The 19,349-nt window shown below is 57.1% G+C and overlaps 10 protein-coding genes across 10 annotated transcripts; 6 read left to right on the top strand and 4 right to left on the bottom strand.

Annotated features, from left to right (window-relative positions):
* Positions 1-69: 69 nt before the first annotated feature.
* On the top strand, positions 70-3,051 carry L226DRAFT_608435 (histidine biosynthesis trifunctional-protein). Its single transcript, XM_067685927.1, has 2 exons — positions 70-2,601; positions 2,662-3,051. Exons 1-2 carry the CDS (start codon positions 221-223, stop codon positions 2,891-2,893), a joined length of 2,613 nt encoding a protein of 870 aa, XP_067541715.1. The 5' UTR covers positions 70-220; the 3' UTR covers positions 2,894-3,051.
* A 58-nt stretch (positions 3,052-3,109) lies between these two features.
* L226DRAFT_542356 (thiamine diphosphate-binding protein) lies at positions 3,110-4,393 on the bottom strand (the record flags this gene model as incomplete). Its single annotated transcript, XM_067682119.1, has 6 exons — positions 3,110-3,196; positions 3,257-3,392; positions 3,442-3,740; positions 3,801-4,044; positions 4,106-4,221; positions 4,286-4,393. The coding sequence occupies 6 exons, from the start codon at positions 4,391-4,393 to the stop codon at positions 3,110-3,112; spliced, it is 990 nt and encodes a 329-aa protein (XP_067541714.1).
* Positions 4,394-4,800: 407 nt separating this feature from the next.
* Positions 4,801-5,959, top strand: L226DRAFT_549820 (short-chain dehydrogenase; the record flags this gene model as incomplete). Its single annotated transcript, XM_067682709.1, has 6 exons — positions 4,801-4,841; positions 4,899-5,039; positions 5,102-5,422; positions 5,475-5,541; positions 5,597-5,820; positions 5,883-5,959. 5 exons carry the CDS (start codon positions 4,801-4,803, stop codon positions 5,801-5,803), a joined length of 777 nt encoding a protein of 258 aa, XP_067541713.1. The 3' UTR covers positions 5,804-5,820; positions 5,883-5,959.
* A 614-nt stretch (positions 5,960-6,573) lies between these two features.
* Positions 6,574-7,786, top strand: L226DRAFT_586193 (uncharacterized protein; the record flags this gene model as incomplete). Its single annotated transcript, XM_067685579.1, has 4 exons — positions 6,574-6,894; positions 6,956-7,031; positions 7,083-7,219; positions 7,277-7,786. Coding segments are annotated over 4 exons (1,044 nt in total), but the record flags the coding sequence as incomplete, so codon positions are not given.
* On the top strand, positions 7,660-9,626 carry L226DRAFT_529584 (amidohydrolase 2). Its single transcript, XM_067679647.1, has 6 exons — positions 7,660-7,966; positions 8,027-8,315; positions 8,369-8,458; positions 8,522-8,950; positions 9,011-9,220; positions 9,277-9,626. The coding sequence occupies exons 1-5, from the start codon at positions 7,964-7,966 to the stop codon at positions 9,151-9,153; spliced, it is 954 nt and encodes a 317-aa protein (XP_067541711.1). The 5' UTR covers positions 7,660-7,963; the 3' UTR covers positions 9,154-9,220; positions 9,277-9,626.
* On the bottom strand, positions 9,208-11,620 carry L226DRAFT_529583 (uncharacterized protein). Its single transcript, XM_067679646.1, has 8 exons — positions 11,293-11,620; positions 10,984-11,237; positions 10,591-10,929; positions 10,171-10,539; positions 10,022-10,119; positions 9,921-9,958; positions 9,687-9,863; positions 9,208-9,634 (listed from the first exon to the last, which is right to left on the bottom strand). The coding sequence occupies exons 1-8, from the start codon at positions 11,506-11,508 to the stop codon at positions 9,497-9,499; spliced, it is 1,629 nt and encodes a 542-aa protein (XP_067541710.1). The 5' UTR covers positions 11,509-11,620; the 3' UTR covers positions 9,208-9,496.
* An 80-nt stretch (positions 11,621-11,700) lies between these two features.
* L226DRAFT_556885 (mitochondrial NAD-dependent isocitrate dehydrogenase subunit 1 precursor) lies at positions 11,701-13,940 on the top strand. Its single transcript, XM_067683152.1, has 10 exons — positions 11,701-12,132; positions 12,185-12,232; positions 12,295-12,324; positions 12,378-12,561; positions 12,614-12,906; positions 12,964-13,094; positions 13,148-13,283; positions 13,347-13,462; positions 13,515-13,597; positions 13,674-13,940. Exons 1-10 carry the CDS (start codon positions 12,085-12,087, stop codon positions 13,724-13,726), a joined length of 1,122 nt encoding a protein of 373 aa, XP_067541709.1. The 5' UTR covers positions 11,701-12,084; the 3' UTR covers positions 13,727-13,940.
* Positions 13,649-15,971, bottom strand: L226DRAFT_130503 (uncharacterized protein). Its single transcript, XM_067672258.1, has 7 exons — positions 15,795-15,971; positions 15,535-15,733; positions 15,359-15,472; positions 15,093-15,201; positions 14,777-14,906; positions 14,646-14,648; positions 13,649-14,452 (listed from the first exon to the last, which is right to left on the bottom strand). Exons 1-7 carry the CDS (start codon positions 15,899-15,901, stop codon positions 13,924-13,926), a joined length of 1,191 nt encoding a protein of 396 aa, XP_067541708.1. The 5' UTR covers positions 15,902-15,971; the 3' UTR covers positions 13,649-13,923.
* A 94-nt stretch (positions 15,972-16,065) lies between these two features.
* On the top strand, positions 16,066-17,066 carry L226DRAFT_529581 (Adaptor protein complex sigma subunit). The gene is made up of 7 exons (XM_067679645.1): positions 16,066-16,167; positions 16,217-16,342; positions 16,411-16,541; positions 16,596-16,612; positions 16,675-16,702; positions 16,762-16,827; positions 16,881-17,066. Exons 1-7 carry the CDS (start codon positions 16,134-16,136, stop codon positions 16,965-16,967), a joined length of 489 nt encoding a protein of 162 aa, XP_067541707.1. The 5' UTR covers positions 16,066-16,133; the 3' UTR covers positions 16,968-17,066.
* L226DRAFT_130428 (ribonuclease H-like protein) lies at positions 17,009-19,282 on the bottom strand. Its single transcript, XM_067672255.1, has 7 exons — positions 18,732-19,282; positions 18,618-18,680; positions 18,425-18,565; positions 18,018-18,369; positions 17,672-17,966; positions 17,366-17,602; positions 17,009-17,309 (listed from the first exon to the last, which is right to left on the bottom strand). Exons 1-7 carry the CDS (start codon positions 19,074-19,076, stop codon positions 17,159-17,161), a joined length of 1,584 nt encoding a protein of 527 aa, XP_067541706.1. The 5' UTR covers positions 19,077-19,282; the 3' UTR covers positions 17,009-17,158.
* Positions 19,283-19,349: the final 67 nt, after the last annotated feature.

Genomic DNA, 19,349 nt, shown 5'->3' with positions numbered 1-19,349 from the left:
AAATAGCGCCAGAGCACAATTTCTGGAAACAGTTTTGTAAAGCACTGTACATCGCCTGTTGCCTCAGCGGCCGCGAACGCCCTGGAGCGTGAGCAAAGGGGGTCCGAGTCATCGTAGGTCGTAGATCTGAGCATAGATCTGGGACGGTGATTCGGGAGGGCGCGTTACTCGTCCCAGATCTGGGATCACCTACACCTGTTCCTCCCCGCTCGCCCAGCTGATGTCCGTCTTCCTCCCTCTCGTCGACACCGACCTCGGCGACGACGCGCTGCTCAGCGCTCTCGCCCGTATCGGGCCCCTTGTGCTGCCCGAGTCCCAAAGCTCTGCCGCACTACCCCAAAATGCCAGTCGCTATATTTTCCTCGATACTGACTCATCCCTGAGCACCGACGACATCGTCTCTCTTCTCGACCAAGGCGCGGACAAGGTCATCTTACCTCTCGCGCTCGCGAAAGAGCTTATAGGTGTCGTCTCAGAGGAGAGAATCCTGCTGCTACTCGATGTCGCAAACGTCTCCGCCGTCTCCGACAGGATTCGCAGCGGAGTCTCCGGCGTCCTCATCAAAACCCCTTCTGTCGACGTCGACTTCATTACCTCCTTCTCGCGCTTCTTCGCGGGTTCATCTGTCCATGTCCTCCCAGCAGCCGTCTCCGAACCTCCGTCGCGATCCACCATCCGTGCGCTTCAGGGGACGAACACTACCCTGGTCATCCCGACTTCTCTCCTCACGCTTTCTCCCTCAGATAGCAAGCAGATCAACGTCGCCGATGCTTTCCTCGCCAATATCACATCGGATCGCCAGGACGGCCTTTTCCCTACTGTCGTCTCATCATACCCTGACGGCGGGCTTACGCTCGGGCTCGTGTATTCTTCATACGAGTCCGTCAAGGAGAGCATAGTGACAGGAAAGGGCGTGTACCAGTCGCGCAAGCACGGGCTCTGGCGCAAGGGCGAGACGTCCGGTGCGACGCAAGATGTCGTGCGGATACGTTTGGACTGCGATGCGGATGCCCTCGAGTTCTCCGTCGTCCAGAACGGCGCCGGCTTCTGTCACCTCGAGCGGGCTTCATGCTTCGGAAGCGGCCAGCTCACCGGCCTTGCCGCGCTCGAGCACACGCTGCAGTCTCGACTGATATCCGCGCCGGAGGGGTCCTACACTCGCAGACTTTTCGAAGATCCCGAGTTGCTACGCTCCAAAGTCATGGAGGAGGCCGATGAGCTTTGCCGCGCGGAGACGGTGGAGGAGGTCGCCTTCGAGGCTGCGGATCTGCTCTACTTTGCGCTCACGCGGTGTGTTGCAGCCGGGGTGAGCCTCGCTGACATCGAACGTTCGCTCGACCAGAAGGCGAAGAAGGTTACACGCCGCCCGGGTAATGCCAAACCCCAGTGGTCGCAGAAGGCCTCAACTGCTGCTGAATCATCGACTGCGCAAAGTACGACCACCACGCGTCCTGCAGAAGCATCGAAGCCGGCTCCTGCACCTGTACCTGTGCCTGCGCCGACCACAGACAGCAACGCGCGCATCAGTATGCGCAGCTACGACCTCTCCCAGACGAATGCAAGTGAGAGGGCCCAGCTTCTCCGCAGGCCTGTGCTCAAGTCGGACGAGATGATCGCGAAGGTGACGCCCATTGTTGATGAAGTCAGGCAACGTGGGGACGCGGCACTGCTCGACTTCACGGCGAGGTTCGACAAGGCGCAGCTGTCTTCTCCGGTCATACTCCCGCCGTACGAGACGGTGGAGCTTCCGGACGATGTTCGCCAAGCGATCGAGGTCGCGTACGCCAACATACACAAGTTCCACGCTGCACAGGCTGCGCAGGAGGAGCTCAAGGTCGAGACAATGCCCGGGGTTGTATGCTCGCGGTTCGCCCGTCCCATCGCGCGCGTCGGCCTGTACGTTCCCGGTGGAACGGCCATCCTCCCCTCCACCGCGCTCATGCTAGGTATCCCCGCACAAGTCGCCGGGTGTAAGGAGATCGTGCTCGCGACCCCGCCCAGGCCAGATGGCAGCATCTCTCCCGAGGTCATGTACGTCGCGCAGCTCGTCGGAGCCTCCGCGATCCTCAAGGCAGGCGGTGCGCAAGCCGTCGCCGCGATGGCCTACGGGACGGAGACGGTGCCGAAGGTCGACAAGATATTTGGCCCGGGCAACCAGTGGGTGACCGCGGCCAAGATGCTCGTCCAGAACGACACGGACGCGCTCGTTGCGATCGACATGCCCGCAGGCCCCTCCGAGGTGCTTGTTGTCGCCGACGAGACGTGCAGTCCCGCGTTCGTCGCCGCGGACCTCCTCTCGCAGGCCGAGCACGGCGTCGACTCGCAGGTCGTCCTCGTCACGGTGAGCCTCCCGGACGCCCGCATCGCGGATATCGAGGCCGAGGTCGACAAGCAGGCGCGTGCGCTGACCCGCGTCGACATCGTACGCCAGTCGATCCCGAAGAGCATTATCGTGAAGACGAGCTCTGTGCAGGAAGCGATCGCATTCTCCAACGACTACGCCCCAGAGCACCTGATCCTCCATCTCGCCAACGCGCCCGCCGCTGTCGCTGCTGTGGAGAATGCGGGAAGCGTATTCGTTGGGCCGTACTCGCCGGAAAGGTATGATATGCGCTTGCTTTATGTTCATCGCATGATGTCTTATCTTCGCATTGTCTCTAGCTGCGGTGACTACGCCTCGGGCACGAACCACACCCTTCCGACGAATGGCTACGCAAGGCAGTTCAGCGGTGTCAACACGCTGTCGTTCCAAAAGCACATCACCTCGCAGGAGGTGACTGCAGATGGGCTCAAGGGCCTCGGTCCTGTCGTGGCCACCCTTGCCGACTGCGAAGGACTGGACGCTCACGCAAACGCAGTCCGCATCCGGCTCCGGGCTCTTGCGCAGGCTTGAGCAGAATCTATGGGGAGTTTCCGTGTATCTTGCAATGTGTGTAGCATCCAACGAAAAGCTGTAGAACGCATGTAGAATAGCAGTGCATTGATAGCAACATGACAAGTAGTATAAAATCTAAGGTCCCCTGGTATGGATAACAATGCCGTACCTCCCTCCCCGATGCACCTGTGCAGCAGCCCAACAGGTCATGCAACAAATGCAACAAGACCCAGCTTAGTTGCTCCGGTAGAGAGCACGCCTTGCGGCCTTGATAATGACGGGCGTGTCCGGGAAGGTGAGGTTCTCGAGGTTGGCAGCGTACTGACGGGTGGCAGAAGTCAGATCATATTTACAGTATGGCATGAAGGGGGTGAGACTTACAGGAGTAGGAACGTCAGCACCAGTGACACGCTCTACGGGCGCGTCAAGGTAGTCGAAGGCCTCACTCTCGATAATCTGGGCGCAGATCTCGCTGCCAACGCCGAACGCGGGGAAGCCACCCTCGACGGTGACGAGGCTGTGACAGGGCGTCAGACCAGTCGATTACTTCCATACAGTCTACATACCGGTTCGTCTTCTTGATTGAGGCCTTGATGGTCTCAATATCAAGGGGACGGATGCTGCGAAGGTTGATAACCTCCGCCTTGATACCCTCCTTTGCGAGCTCGTCAGCAGCCTCCAAGCTGTGGGTAACCATCTTGCTATGCGCAACGAGAGTGACATCGCTACCCTCGCGCTCGACCTTCGCCTTGCCGATCGGAAGGAGGAAGCTGTCCGACATCGCCTCCGAGGACATGGGGAACGTGACACCGTACATCAGCTCGTTCTCGAGGAAAACGACGGGGTTGGGGTCACGGATGGCCGACTACGGACATGACGTGAGTTCGGTCCCAGTTCGGCGTCAACACGTAAGACATTAGCTAACCTTCAGCAGGCCCTTGCAGTCCTCCGCGCTCCACGGGCTGACGACCTTTAAACCAGGAATCTGGCCATACCACGACGCGTAGTCTTGTGAGTGCTGGGCAGCGACACCGGCAGCAGCACCGTTGGGACCACGGAAGACGATGGGACAAGGGAGGACACCGCCAGACATGTAGTGCGTCTTCCCGGCAGAGTTGACGATCTGGTCAATTGCCTGCATGGCGAAGTTGAATGTCATGAACTCGCAACTAATGGCGCGGCGCGTCAGCTGAGTTGAAGGGGGCATTTGGGCATGATGGCTTCACTCACATGGGGCGTAGACCGCCGAACGCAGAACCGATAGCGAGACCAGCAAAACCCATCTCGGTGATGGGGGTGTCAACGACGCGCTTCTCGCCAAACTTGTCGAGAAGGCCTTTCGTGACCTAGTGCAGCAGTACAAGGTATATGTCAGTCCAATACGCCAGGCTATAGATGCATAGTGTGTACCTTGTAAGCACCGTTGTACCGCGCGACCTCCTCACCGATGATGAAGACCTTGTCATCCCGTAGCATCTCCTCCTCCATTGCCGCGTTCAAGGCTTCACGGACGGTCATCTACGTATGCAGACGTCAGGTCAGACTACGGGGTTCTAGGCCTGGCGGAATTAACATACCGTATGCTCGCTCTGCGTAGCATATCCGCGTGCGAGACGGAGACCGACTGACCGCGCAGACCGGGCATGTGCAAGTGCGGGTGCGAGGCGAGAGAAGGCGGCGCGCGTGGCCATGGCTTTTGGAGGGCGTTGAGGGGGGAGAGGGAAGGGAGGAGGACGGTGCTGGCCCAAGGTTTTGGATGGGGAGTGGTGAGGTGGCTGAGCTCGGATGCGCTCGGGAGATTTGCCAGACGGGCCGCAGGCGCCCGTGTCACGCCCCAATCTTTGTCGGCCCACTGCGTGTATCGCACGACCACGTCCTCGTCGTCCTCTTCCCGCTTGTCGTTCCCAACATTCGCGTTGTTTGATATGGCAGCAAGACCCACCGTGCTCTTGACCGGCGCGTCAAAGTGCATACACCGCCCATCGCTCCATCGTCAACTAAACGGCTGATCGCTCCATCACAGAGGCTTGGGTTTGGCTATCGCTAAGATTCTCCTCGAGAAGTTCAACGCGAATGTGGTCGCGTTGTCGCGCACAAAGGGGCCTGACTTGCAGAGTCTTGTGGACTCTCACAAGGACGCCCTCCTGGCGCTGGAATGCGATGTGTACGTTCCTCCCACTTCCTGTATCACTTCAGGATCCTCAGTGCAGAGTCTGAGGAGTGTAGTACCAACGCTGCTGCCGTTGGCACCGCTGTATCCCAGGGTCTGGAGAAATACAAGTCTATTGATGGTGTCATTTTGAACGCCGGAGTGATCGAACCGCTGGGCACCATCCTATCGGAGGAAGTCAGTATTGATCAGTGGAAGCAACACTTCGACGTCAACTTCTTCTCCCTCGTGTCAGCTCTGAGAGCTACGGTCCCGGTGCTGCGCAAGAGTGCTCACGGTGGCCGCGTGGTCTTCATGAGCTCTGGGGCTGCAACCGGCAACGTACCCACATGGGGACCGTACAACGCAGGGAAGGCAGCCATGAACAGTCTGTGCAGGTGCGTCAGTGGTCAAGTCTCCCAATGGCATGTCGGTGACCGTCGTACCAAGGACTATCGCTGCCGAGGAGCCCGATCTCACGTTCGTCGCCATGCGCCCCGGGATGGTTAACACCCCCGTAAGATGACAATAATCGCATTTGTCCAGGCGACAGTGGCTGATATCGACCCTAGATGCAGGCCGTCATACGCGAGCAGGGCCCATCGACTATGCCGGCTGCGACGCTCAAGATATTCACTGAAGCTTTTGAGCAGAACAAGCTGGTGGCACCCGAGGACGCAGGTCACGTCGCTGCTGCGCTTGCTCTCACCGCCCCACGCTCCCTTAGCGGCCAGTTTGTCAGTTGGGATGCGGAAGAATGTAAGCCTTTCCGCAGGTAGGGAAGGACGATGAAGAGGTGAGTCACCGCCGTTCAGAGGTATAACCGTCTGCGGGAGCTGATCAATGATTTCTCCGCAGTATATAAATGCTTTGCTCGCAATGTATTTTTTGACGCAATCGATGCAGTGCTGGGTCTACATCTCAGATTGCCTAGGATATGCTGTTGGAGAGCCTCATCGCTATCCGTCCCCGCTTGGCTGATACTGATGTGAGCTATATCCGTGGCACATGGCGGCATATCGCTAACGGCCCTCGATGCAGATGCAAACCAACAATATTCGCAGCAAGGTCGGCGCCCATATGCCGTACTTCATAGTCAGCTACGAACAAGGCCAACTTGCGAAGGTCCAGGATGTCACCGTCACGTTGGAATTGAGGGATTCCAATCTCTCTTGACCAAGTTTGTAAGCTATGACGATGATGATGATGACTGCAAATATTTGCGCAGCCCGCGGGCTTGATCAGCATATCGACAACTAGCGGCTCGATATGGATATTGTATACTTATACCTAGATGGCAGAGAGCCGAATGAGCTTGACACAAAGCATATCATCATGCGTCGGAACCGGGCGAGACTGACAGTAAGTGAGCGAATGGCCTTGCTCCACTCATATATGTACGCCTCCGTACGGCTACGTGGCAGCTTGACACCCCCCCCCGCGCTGAGCGACATGGCCCCCACATCATCAACGGTAAGTTCATTTACCTCTCATCAGTGTGAGTGAATGAAGCGACTAACTACAGCCTCAGGACGAGGCGGAAGGCGATCGCATCGACATACACCATCACATCTTCCCGGCGTCCCTCGGAAAGGCCGCACTGAGTGTCAAAATGGGGTGGGAGACACCCAAGGAGAACCTGCCATGGTCCCCGGAAGTCAGCCTGCGGGCCATGGGCAAGCTCTTGGTGAAGACCGCGGTCCTGTCGCTGCCTGCTGGGGTACCCGCAGGCCCTATAAGCGAGGCGAATCGCGCACAGGCACGGGAATTTAACCAGTATGCCTCGCGCATCTGTGCAGATCATCCAGGAAGGTTCGCTTTCTTCGCCTGCGTGCCTAACCTCCTGGATGCTAAGGGTAACTGGCCCTCAGTTCGCTCGACGAACAGTGTGTCGTTATTGATGATCTGATTTCGCAGGAGCAATTGCGGAGATGACCTTTGCACTCAATGAGCTCGGTGCCTGCGGAGTTGCCCTCTCGTCGTCCTATGGCGAGCGTGCTGACGCCAGTGAGTCGATCATCCTTCCGAGAGGTACAGAAGCCAATTGATGCCTTGCAGGGTACATAGGAGACGATGTGTTCGACCCAGTCTGGGAAGAACTTGACAAGCGGTCTGCTGTGGTCTTTCTCCACGGCGCTCAGATACCCTCGTCCACGCCGTATCCGCACCCCTTCCTCGGTATTCCAGTGGTAGAGGTGAGATCCTCGATGGTGTCTATGAGATGGCATCCCTCCTCTTACATCCTTGACCAGGTCCCGAATGAAACATTCAAGGCTGCCGCTCACCTCGTGGTGACGGGAAAGAAGCGTCGTTTCCCAAACATTAAGATCATCCTGGCTCATCTCGGAGGCAGCACGCCCTTCCTGGCTGCTCGTGTCGCCGCGCTCTCCAGACATATGGGCTGTTTGCTGACTCATGAAGAGATATTGGAGGACTTCAAGAGTTTCTATTTCGACACAGCGCTCAGCAGCGAAGAAACAACGCTAACCGCGATGAAGAACTTTGTGAGCCCAGACCGCATCTTATTCGGCACGGACTTCCCAGGTACGGAACGCCTAGGCTACTATTCGTGCTCGCCAGTCCCTCCATTCAACCACTTATGTGATCTTCACAGCCGTCAGCACCGAGACTGTGGAGTGGTACACCCAGAACGCCGAAGAGTTCTACGCGAACGATCGCGTCCTACGGGAACGGATCATGCACGGGAACGCGGAAGCGCTGCTGTGTCTATGATGCCCCCAACGTTCACAGACATCGGCTGAAATCTAGATACAAGTGAATAACATGCCGTCAGGATGCTGACCGTAAATGCCGCGGAGACTCGTGGGAACACGTCCAAGATCGCAGACAGGTGAGGGTATATAACCAATCTGCAGCTCGAGAGGCAGAAGCCAGAACATCCTCAACACGATAACAAGGCCCTCGGGGATACTGTAACAATGGTTAGTCTGCAAAATTTCTTATATCGACTGCCTATATTGACAGTGCCGTATGTACCACAGCCGAAGAGAATCGATGTGCACCACCACAACTTCCCTCCCGGGCCCGATGTCGACAACCTGTACGAGCACACACCCCTGGGATACACATTCCCGGAAGAGAACCTCCCATGCACCCCGGAGAAGAGCATCAAGGCCATGGATGAACTCGGCATCGACATCGCAATACTATCGCTGCCAGATGGTTGGCCTATCGCCACCAAGGTAAACCGGCGGTTGGCCGAGATATGCAAGCAGTACCCCGGGCGGTTTGGCTTCTTTGCCAGCTTGCCCGACCTCCGAAACACCGAAGGTGAGGGCCTCAGCACGTTCACCCCTCCGTTTGGTCAGCTACCCTCCCTTCAGATGCGCTCAAAGAGCTGGCACATGCCCTGGACGACCTCCATGCAAACGGCATCGCCATGTCATCCTCGTACGGCTTCGGCGCCGACGCCAGTGAGCAACCCCTCCTAAGCCCGCTTCTGGCTCCCGCACTGACCGCCCCATGCCATGCCGCAGAATACATCGGGGACGACGCCTTCGACCCCATCTGGGCCGAGCTCGACAGGCGCGGTGCAGTCGTCTTCGTGCACGGGGCCCAAACGCCCTCCTCCACGCCGTACCCGCATGCCTTCCTCGGCGTCCCAATCACCGAGGTGCCCAACGAGACGTACAAGGCAGCAGCGCACCTTGTCGTCACCGGGAAGAAGCGGCAGTACCCCAACGTGAAGATCATCTTGTCGCACCTGGGGGGAAGCACGGTGTGGCTCGCCCCGCGGGTCGCCGTGCTATCTGCGTACATGGGGTGCTCGCTGACGCCTGAAGAGATCATCGAGGACTTCAAATCGTTCTATTTCGATACCGCGCTGGCGACGAGCGAGACGACGCTGACCGCTATTGAGACATTTGTCACCCCGGACCGCGTTTTGTTTGGGACTGATTACGCTGGTGCGTGCTCATCCTGGTACGGGCCGTCCCTGCCCGCGGCTGACGCTTCGCAAATGACAGCGATTACGCCGTCCATGGCAGCTTGGTACAAAGAACAGTTGGAGAAGTTCTATGTTGACAAGCCGGAGAGGCTCCAGGACATCATGTCAGGCAACGCGTTGAAGCTCATGCCCGAGCTGGCCAACGTGAGCTCCCGAGGCTGACACGCCGGCGACCGCCTCCACTTGGCCTCAATGTCAATAGAGATGAACAGCAATAATGGTATCAATTGTATGTCACAATCTATCAGCTAGTAGCTATGAAGTTCGAGTTCATGTGCAGTCTAGGGTCTCGCCGACATATTCAGATACACTTTCTAGACTCTCGCCGATTAATGGTCCAGCGTAGTTCGCTCGTCGAACGTAGAAGAGTAAATGTACGGCTGTGGCGCGGGTATGGATACATTAGACGGGGATTAGGGTATGGGAGGTACCCGAGCGTTGATATCGTAACTGTGCATCGTGGCTGCGGCTGCAGGGCGCGGTCGTGAGGAAACTTCAGAACAAGCTAGTTTTCGTCGCGGAGCCAGCGGAGAATGTCGTTGTGATATGGGGAACACGTCAGCAGGGCCGCGCCATGCCGCCCGTCGGGATCGAAGTAGAGGCCCTTGCGTACGCCATGCGACGTAAGGTATCTCTTGACGCGCTGGAGACCCGGACTCAGGCTACGTGCTCACAGGGTGTTTGGTCAGACTTACGTTGGCATCGATGATCGCGTCGTTACCGCCGAGAACGAACATGGTTTTCTTCGGATTGCGCGCGTTGGGGATCTCCTCGTACCAGAGACAGTTGGCAGACCAATCGAAGTGCCGCTGTAGGAAGTTTGCCACTCCAAGCTCAGTCCCGACAAAGTACTTGACGATGAGATGTAAGCCCTGAAGACGACAGTCAGGATCGACGTCATCAATTGCGTCGAGTTGGAGATAACGTACGTTGGTACAAGGTCTGTAGATGAAGTTGTAGCACAGATCTGTACGAGGGTTATCAGTGACTGCCGCAGTGGACCCTTGCCGGGTGTGCCGGCCCTACGTACCACCCTCCCAAGAGCAGAACGTCACTGGGTCGACGAAGCATGACCTAGTGACCATCTTTGGGTACGCTTTGAGCAACCACGCATGCCCGAATGAACCGCTGAAGAGCTGTCAGGACATCGCTACGCGTGGATATCTACACTGGCCTTACTTGGAATGGCTTAGCATGGTGACTCCCTTCGGAACCTTGCTGGAAGCTTTGTCTGGGACATCCTTATCCTCAGAGTCCGATGTCTCTGGAGAAGGAACATCCAAGTCTGCCCATCCGAGGTCGGCGATTAGACCTGCCAGGCACTCGGACAACTCCTTGCGGCCCATGGGTTTGAGATACCGGGGATGGAGGATCTCTTGACTGACGTGGGGCAGAAGGGGCACCAGGATAGGGTGGTCCGGGAGCGCCACGAAAATATGTTCAATGAACCGACGATACTGTGTCAGACCAAGACCGAGACCATGCATGAACACCACAGGACGAGGACCGGTGAGTGCATCCCAAGTAGGAGGAATGCGCAAGACGTATCTTCATGAGATGTGAGACCACCATGACCATTGGATGATACGTCCGACTCACTCGAGCTCCTTGTACGTTCCGATTTTCGCGCCCCACTTTGTCCTGAATCGACGGCGTATTAAGGCATTGCTGATGGTAACTGCTGCGTACCACACGAGAGGCCTCCACGCGACATTGACGGGATCCAGCGTGAGTAGCAGCGGGGAGGCAGCCGCATTGGATCCTTCTGGTATCTTGCACCCAGCACGGAATTCCAGGAACTCAATGACCTCGTGCAAGGCCTTGCGTTCCGGCTGAGAGACTTTCTCGATCCCAGCAAAGGGAGCATTGAAGATGGCCCAATAGAGCCAAGCGAACATCTCATGACGACGGATTGAGGACCACGGAACCTTGCCAAACCTATGTGCGCAAGGGTTGGCATGGGAGAACTGAACGCGCGGACTGCAGACGCACCATGTCCTGAGGTATATCCTGAAATCGACAGCTCGCGGATCGTCAAACTCGAGGGAAGTAACGCTCTCTGCGGGGCTGCCCGGGCGATCGACATCTAGGGTCTCCTCATCGAAGCCTTCTTCCGGGAGCGACGCCAGTCCAGCCTGGAGGACACGCTGAAAGACTGCACGGAGTTCGTGTAGGTTGCCGTGGCTGTTGGGGCTGGGTCCAGATATGAAGGAGGTGAGGTTGTAGTGATATACACTGAAGAACACCTGCGGGCAGATAAGCGGAAGCTCGAACTCGTATCGGGGGGTCACTGGGTCTGACCTCACTGAGCGCGAGAGCGAACAGGCACCAGCCTCGCCATGAGAACGTCCAAACGATGCCATAACGCAGTGCATAGACGACGAACCCCCACGAGAGCGGGACTACGGACCAGATGGGGACGACAGCGACGAAGAGAACGAGGTAGAAAGAGAGGTCGCGTCGCGGCGGCGCATGGTGGGTCTCCGCGAGCGCAGGGATGAGCTTTTCTGTGGTCATCGTCCTGGACGGTGGACTGCCGTGCGCCTTGGGGTGCGGTGGGCCGTCGCGAAACGAGTGAACGTCTTGACGAAGGCGACAGCTGCAGGACCAAGGAACACGGACGAAAGGCAGAGACCTCAGCTCAGGCTGCCCAAGCGCGGCTGGCGAGCTCGGATCAAATATTTCAGATTCATTGTCAGTCAGACTGGCTCGTACCATGCGACATTGCCCACACCACCCTCTCCCAGTCTGCTCGCGCAAGTCAGGCGAGCCTCCGCGAAGCTGCGCACATATTACCGCAACACACGGCGTTCATCGCGGGCGAAGTGCGACCCAAACCGACATGGCCGTCGAGGTCGTCGCTGCGCGCGTCGCGGTCGTCGGTCGTCGGCATTGGACCGGGCGCATACGGAGGCCACGCGAGGGGTTGATAGCCATGTGGGCGATGACGCTGTTGTGCATCACGGATTGAAGCCCCGTTTCGGCCGACCCTCACGTTTTCTTCCTCATCCAAAGCCTCAGCCGGCCTCTCCTTCTTCCTCTCTACCTTTCATCTTATCCACCCTGGTCCCCCGAGGAGGAGGTGCTTCCACCATGATCCGTAGTGCTCTCGCTTCTGCTGCCCGCCCCGTCCTCAACGCCGTATGTCACTCTCTTGGCACCGGCCCGTAACATACCAACCCTTTTCTTCCAGAGAACGGCAACCACCCTCTCCGCTGGTTTCCCCAAGGTCACCCAGAGAGTGCGCAGTCCATCTCACACCTTCCTGGTTATGAATGTACAGAACTAATGTGACGTGTCTAGTTGCCTACCAAGTATGGCGGTGTCTACACTGTGCGTTCCACTGCCAGCGTGCAGCATGTGCTCGATTGCTGAATGGACCCTAGGTGACCCTCATTCCCGGAGACGGTATCGGTAACGAGATTACCGACTCCGTCAAGGAGATCTTCGAGTATGTCAACGCTCCCATTGAGTGGGAGCAGTACAACGTCTCCGGCATGTCCTCCGAGGGCGAGGTTCTCTTCAAGCAGGCTATGGAGAGTTTGAGGCGCAACCGGGTCGGTCTCAAGGGTACGCCCATGCAGATTTCGTTTCATCATACTCCTTCAACTGTGCGCAACAGGAATTCTCTTCACCCCCATCTCCCAGTCGGGCCACATCTCGTGGAATGTGGCCATGCGCCAGCAGCTCGACATCTACGCGTCCGTTGTTCTCTGCAAGTCCCTTCCGGGTTTCCCTACCCGTCACAGCAACGTCGACTTCGCTATCATTCGTGAGAACACTGAGGGTGAGTACTCTGGCCTTGAGCACCAGAGCTACCCCGGCGTTGTCGAGAGCTTGAAGGTGTCCACCCGTGCCAAGGCGGAGCGTATTTGCCGCTTCGCGTTTGACTTCGCGCTCAAGAACAACCGCAAGGTGCGTGAATATTCCAGTCCTGCCGAATCACGAAGTCTCATCGCGTGTGACGTGCAGAAAGTCACTTGTGTCCACAAGGCCAACATCATGAAGCTCGGTGATGGTCTGTTCTTGAACACCTTCCGCAAGGTGGCCGAGGATTACAAGACCACTGGCATTGAGTACAACGACATGATCGTTGACAACACGTGAGCGTGACCCGTATGTCTCCTTTGAACTCATACCAACTGAACCTTCACAGTTCCATGCAGCTGGTTGCTCGCCCGACGCAGTTCGATGTCATGGTCATGCCTAACTTGTACGGTGCCATTGTCTCGAACATTGGTGCCGCCCTCGTTGGTGGCCCCGGCATCGTCCCCGGTTGCAACGTTGGACGGGTGAGTACCGCATGCGACACGTTCCCGCTAATATGCTGAGACGGGCGTTTGCCCGCACTGCAGGAATACGCGCTCTTCGAGCCCGGATGCCGCCACGTCGCCAAGGACATCATGGGCACCAACCGTGCCAACCCCGCAGCTATGATCCTCAGCGCTACCATGATGCTGAGACATCTTGGGTATGTTGTACGCTAATCTGGGTTGCCATGAAATGCTCAAGGGTCATTGCAGTCTCGACCACCTCGCGAACAACATCGCGAGCGCGACCTTCGACGTCATCAATGCCGGCAAGGTCCGCACCGCAGACATGGGTGGTGAGTCTTCGGCTTAATTTCCTCTTATCGCGATTCGGGCGGACCAGCTAACGCATGGCTGTGTCTCCTTCTCAAGGTTCTGCGACGACCTCGGAGTTCACTTCTGCCGTCATCAAAAACCTCCAGTAGAGTCCCAGACTACCTGCGGACGATCGAGGTTGAGCGTGTCGGAATCGGGCGGGGGTGAGCGGAGCGGGAGCGCCGTGGCTTGAGTTACTTTGGTCTGCTAATGTAGATGTAGTGTACAAGACGGCCTAACGTATCATACTAGCGCCCCTCCTAGAGTGCTGTTCAGCGTTTTCAGCCTGCGCTGTGTGCTATGAGCCTCATGGGATGGTACTGAGGTCGAACTCGTCGAAGAATGGCTCGTCGTCCAAGGCCGCGTCAAATTCATCGCGCTCAGATGCTTCTAGTTTGAATTTCTTAGCAGCTGGCGGCTGCTCTTGGACCTGCCCCTGAGCTTGTCCGGCCTGCTCTCCGTCCGCAAATGCGGAGTCCTCCATCTTCACAATGCCAGCGACTGAAGTGTCCGCAGTGGACGTGCTTCCGTTCCCGTCTGACCCACGACCATGGTCTTCTCGGCAAGCCTTCACCAAGCTCAGGATCTTCGAGCAGCGCACCTCGCCCCGCTGGCCCCAGCTGTCAGCCTCCGGGCGAAAGTCCGCGTAAAGGAAGAAGCCCTTTTCGTTTAGTTCCGCTGGTGCGTAGCTGGCCGCAAGCAGGCGCAGTGCGCCCACAATGTGTGGCGCCGTCTGCCGTAAAGCCCGTGTGATGTATGAGAAGGCCGAGGCAGGCGCCACTGGTGAGCCGGAAGAAAGGCCACGCCATTGCGAGGAGGCGGTCTGGTAGAGGGGTCTGCGGGAGAAGGCGGATCGGGTCAGGAAGAGAGCCAGGTAGGGTCCAGTAGCGGGACGGGAGAAGGAACGGTCGGGCGTTTAGACGCAGGCGCAGGTAAGTGTCCAGGAAGAGGGGCAACACGGTGACGGGAGTGGGCGTGGTGCGAGGTGGGCGTTAGTGAGGACCAGAGGAGGAGCATATGGTTACGTACATCCTAGTTTGGGTGACAGGGAAGGCGGTCAGGTCATTTGGGGGCGTGGCGAGATGAACGGGATGTGCATATACGCAACGCGTCAGCCTGTGGAGGTGAAGAAAGAGCGGAGAGAACGGGCTCAAACTGACCGTCTGCCCATGAGCTCCACGTACGGCTGCGAGCCGGTACGACTGGCGTCCGCACCCTTGAGCTTCTGCGTGCCGGGCTCGTATATGCCCAGCGAGACGCCTTTCGATATTGCGTTCATTTCCGTGTAGACTGAGGCTACCATGGGGACGTGGCAGAGCAAGGAAGGAAGCACAGACGCGGACATGAGCCGTGCAATTTTGCGGATGCGATGCAAGAACGGAGGGTGAGTATGAGTATTGAGCCTCGTCCGGTGCGTGCACCGCCGCACCGCACAGCTTCGATGTTCGATGTTCAGGAAAGCGGTGGTGAACTCACCTATGCTGAGGGCCTCCTCCCGTTGGAAGCCTAAGCGTTCTGCCACCACGAAGGCCCAAGCCATCATGATGGGTGCACGGTTCACCACCGTGTACTTAGGTTTGATCGCCTGCATAATCCCCGACACGCAGTCAGCAACATCGAATGGTATGAAGCTGCTCGAGGTGGCATCGTGGAGGCTTAGGATCGCACGGGGAATGCTCTGAAACGAGGAACATGCCCTCTATGCGTCCTGGTCGGAGTCTCCGTCCACCAGACGGACGCACCTCCTCGTCGAGCACCTCGTGAAAATCGAGGCTGCCATAGGAGTCACCCTCTTGAGGCGGTTTGTCTGGCAGCAGCTCGTTGAGGTCGTCGTCTCGTTTCCGTTTCTTCTTCGCCTGCAGGTCTGAGGTTAGCACTGCCATTCTCCCCGCAGGCGTCGAAATTACGCCAAACTTACCTGAGGTTTCCTAGCCGCTTTGCTCGTGGACGGCACGCTCCGGGAACTGCTCGCAACGGCGGAGGGCTTCTGCTTGTACCCCTCCTTGCGTACGGCCACAAGGACGAGCTTCCGAAGGTCTTTCTCGGTCACGCCCGCGGACTCGAGCGAGAACTCTGATATAGAACCAAGTTGTTCGGGCGTATTATGTGTCTTGTATCTAATCGTGTGGTCAGCGCAGATGCCTCGTGCAGATAATAAGTTAAGAGTAAGTTACTCGCATCTTCCCAGCCACCATCATTGCCTTAGACGGAGGAACATTATTGCTCGTCAGCATCTTCAAGAAATCCGGCAGGGATATCTTGGCTGTGTCCACAGCATCCGCCATCTGTTACTTGTGTTGTTGACCCTACGAAAGGTGCACAAAGTGGTAGTCGCAAGCTTGGCCACTGCTGACGTGAGACTCAAGTGAAGCTCAGGAAACGCTATACGTAAGCGCTGTGCCCGATCGCGTTTTGCCGAGCTCCCGGAATGGCAATCAACGCCTCAGCTTGAATCTGCCGCCGCTGCCGTCTCATACACCGACCTCCTCAGCCCCGCGTTCTGCCACTTCGCTCACCATGATCAACTATATGCTCCTGGTCTCCCGACAAGGTACAGGACTCTTGAGGGCTTGGGGTCTCTTGCTGACGACAGCTCGCAGGGAAGGTCCGTCTCTCGAAATGGTACCAAACGATGTCCCAGAAAGCCAAGGCCAAGATCGTGAAGGACGTTACGCAGCTGGTGCTTGCGCGGAGGACGCGCATGTGTAACTTCCTCGAGTACAAAGGTGCGTCGTGCTGCTTGTGGGAGGAGAAGGGAGGAGAGGATCACTGAGGCGCGGGATGTGCGGCGCAGACACGAAGGTTGTGTACAGGCGATATGCGTCGCTGTTCTTCGTATGCGGGATCAGCCAGGGCGACAACGAGCTAGTGGTGCTGGAGGTCATCCACAGATACGTTGAAGTACTGGACCGATACTTCGGGAATGTGAGTGGTCTTTCCGTGTTCCTCCTCCTGTATGCGATTGACACAACCTCGTAGGTCTGCGAGCTTGACTTGTACGCGGAGCATGTCCATTCCGGTTTGAGAGATACGCTTACACTGAGTACTATGTTGCCAGGATCTTCAACTTCCAGAAGGCTTACGCCGTAAGTCCTGATATCTGGATGCCCGTGATCGCCCTGACATTGAAGCCTTGGAAATACAGATTTTGGACGAACTCATCATCGCGGGAGAGCTACAAGAGTCATCCAAGAAGTCGGTACTCAGAGTGGTACGTATAGGAAATTCGTGAACTACGCCCATGATCCCCTGACCAATCGACAGGTCACACAAGCAGACAGCATCGAGGAGCAGGAGAACAGCGAGGACACGATGGCACGACTGGGCAGCCTGGGCTCAAGAGGGTCGTAGACCATGTTCTCATTATATCTCCACTTGTACATATACTGTCACATATACTGGATGTCCGGATGTTGTGCGTTCTATGCGAGACGTGTGCGGGGGGTATCACTGCGATGTGTGAGGTGAAGGAGGACTGAGACTAAGTATACAAAGAGCTCCGAGAGCAGAAGACCAGCGAGTGACAATGGTGTATGCATCTGTCAAGTCGCGGAGGGAGCTGACTTGGGCTTCGGTTTGGGTCCATTCAACAAATGCCAACGGACAAGGTCCAAGGTCGCGACGGAGTCTTCGACAGAGCTGTGTCCGGCGGCACCGGCTGCTTGTATGGTCCGACCTAGATGCTCTTTCGCGCTGCAAACAATACTAAGTATTGCGAAACCAAACGCGTGTTTATGCTGGGTACTCACAGTGACCTGAGAGCACGTCGGTAGGGAGGACCAGCGTGATGCGGGAAAAGCACTACCGTATCGACACATCGATGATGAATCATGCGCAACGTCTTCAAGTCGTTCTCCAGGGCATGCCCAATGATGATGGTCTGCGAATTGATGATGGCATCCAGAGATTTGCGGATGGAGGCTAGTGGTCGCACCGCCGTGACGTGGTTTTCTGCGGTGATGCCGGAGAAGCGCGTATTGAAGTCTCTGTAAAAAGCATGTGAGCATTGTATTGGGATTGACGATCGTTGTAGAGGAGTTGTGTGTTCGACTCACATGACTTCCACGCCCTCGTCCATTTGGATGAGTTCGTCAAGGACATCCTTACCGGCAGAATCGACTACAGAGACCCGCGCGACGCGCATACCGCCCGTCGTGTAGATCATCTCACAATCCAAAGCAACGACCTCCAGAGCAGAATCATGATGAGGATTGACTGGACGACTGAGCGTGAACGCATGTCGTCGATGCAGGTCTTCTGGACTTGTCTCGTAGAACACGTGCGGACCGGTCTGGCACCCCTCTTCGTCTGTTGTCCGCGAGCAACATGTATACACACGTCTTTTCTCTCCTACATGCGGATATGGTCAGAATCTTCGATGCTTCATACGTGAATACATACCGTTGACTTTTGACGAGAATGGCTTTCCCCAGTGGAACCTACAATGATCCGCTTCGTCGCGACGCTTGACCATGAACTTCTCGGTGCATCGCTCGCATGTCTTGATCGACCCTTCCTCGTGCGGCTTGTCGCCTCCGGGACCTGGAGGTATCTCAATGATGTAGCCCCATTGCTTCAGCTCGTCCAAGGTCAAGACATAGGGTTCCAGCTGCGCTGCTGTCAGCTTCAGCGACTGCATCTTCTTCCGCATCTCCTCCCGCGCGAGCACCTCGGCCTCTGTGCCGACCGAAGGGTGCGACATCGAGTCCGGTTTGGGACGCCTCTTCAGAGCTGCTACGGAGGATATTACAGCCTAGCCCGACTGAACGTCAAGAGGTATGGAGCAGCTTATAAGCGAGTTCACGTACATTGCGATACGTCGACTTGACGGACTTCTGGTAAACCTCTTCCTCCTGCTTGAGGGCGTGCTCCGCGGCGAGAGTGGGATTGAACCGGCTGATGTCCTCATAGAGCACTACAAAGTGGTCGTAGAGGGTCTTCAACATTGCCTGCGAGAGCTATCAAGACATGTCTCTCGTGCAACTTGTGAAAGAATCGCACCTGGCGGACTGGTATGGCTACTGTGGACTGTGCGGCACTAATCCTGAGGATAGGTACGCCGTTCTGCCAGGAATAAACAGAACCGGACGTTAGAGGAGAAAAAGGATGACTCACAGAGGATGTTTGCGTCCCCGATGGCACTGCGACGGGACGCTGAGGCGGTCCCGTCCTCAAGAACTTCTTCGGTGGTTCATTAGATGTTGTTCCATTGCTCGGTGTAGCAGCGGTGCGCAGTGGAGAGCTGACAGGCCGCTTGGCAGGTATCGACTTAGAAGAACCCGGCGTAGGCTGAGATGCGGATGGCTTGGATGCAGGTGCAGGCTTTGGTGCGTCTACTGGTACTGGGGTAACCGGGATGCGCGTGAGGTCTGGCCGGTGGCTGAAGACACAGTTCGTTCGGTCACAGCGTGGTTTATCAGGGCAAGGAAGGTTTTGGAACAGACCCAGTGTCGGAAACATCGCTACAGGGCCCAAGACAACGATCAGACGCGTCCAGAGGCAAGGTGTCGCTTGAAGAGTCCCGGAGCCTTCAGTTCACCGACGCGACTGATGTGGTACGGGCGAGCAGTACTAGTGTTGGGCCGGGCTGCAAAGAAGACGTCTAGGCGGGCAGAAGATTCTGAGACCGCAGCACGCGACGATGGAACTAAGGTACTGGCAGCGAGGGAAGACGCGCTGCAGCACCAAAGTCTCCGCGGTCTCGGTGAACCTCGAGCACGTGCTCACCAGAAA

The sequence above is a fragment of the Lentinus tigrinus genome (assembly GCF_003813185.1).
Source record: "Lentinus tigrinus ALCF2SS1-7 unplaced genomic scaffold L226scaffold_2, whole genome shotgun sequence".
Lineage (NCBI taxonomy): Eukaryota > Fungi > Basidiomycota > Agaricomycetes > Polyporales > Polyporaceae > Lentinus > Lentinus tigrinus.
Note: the sequence above shows the minus strand (reverse complement) of the source record. Positions and strands in the feature narration are given on the sequence as shown.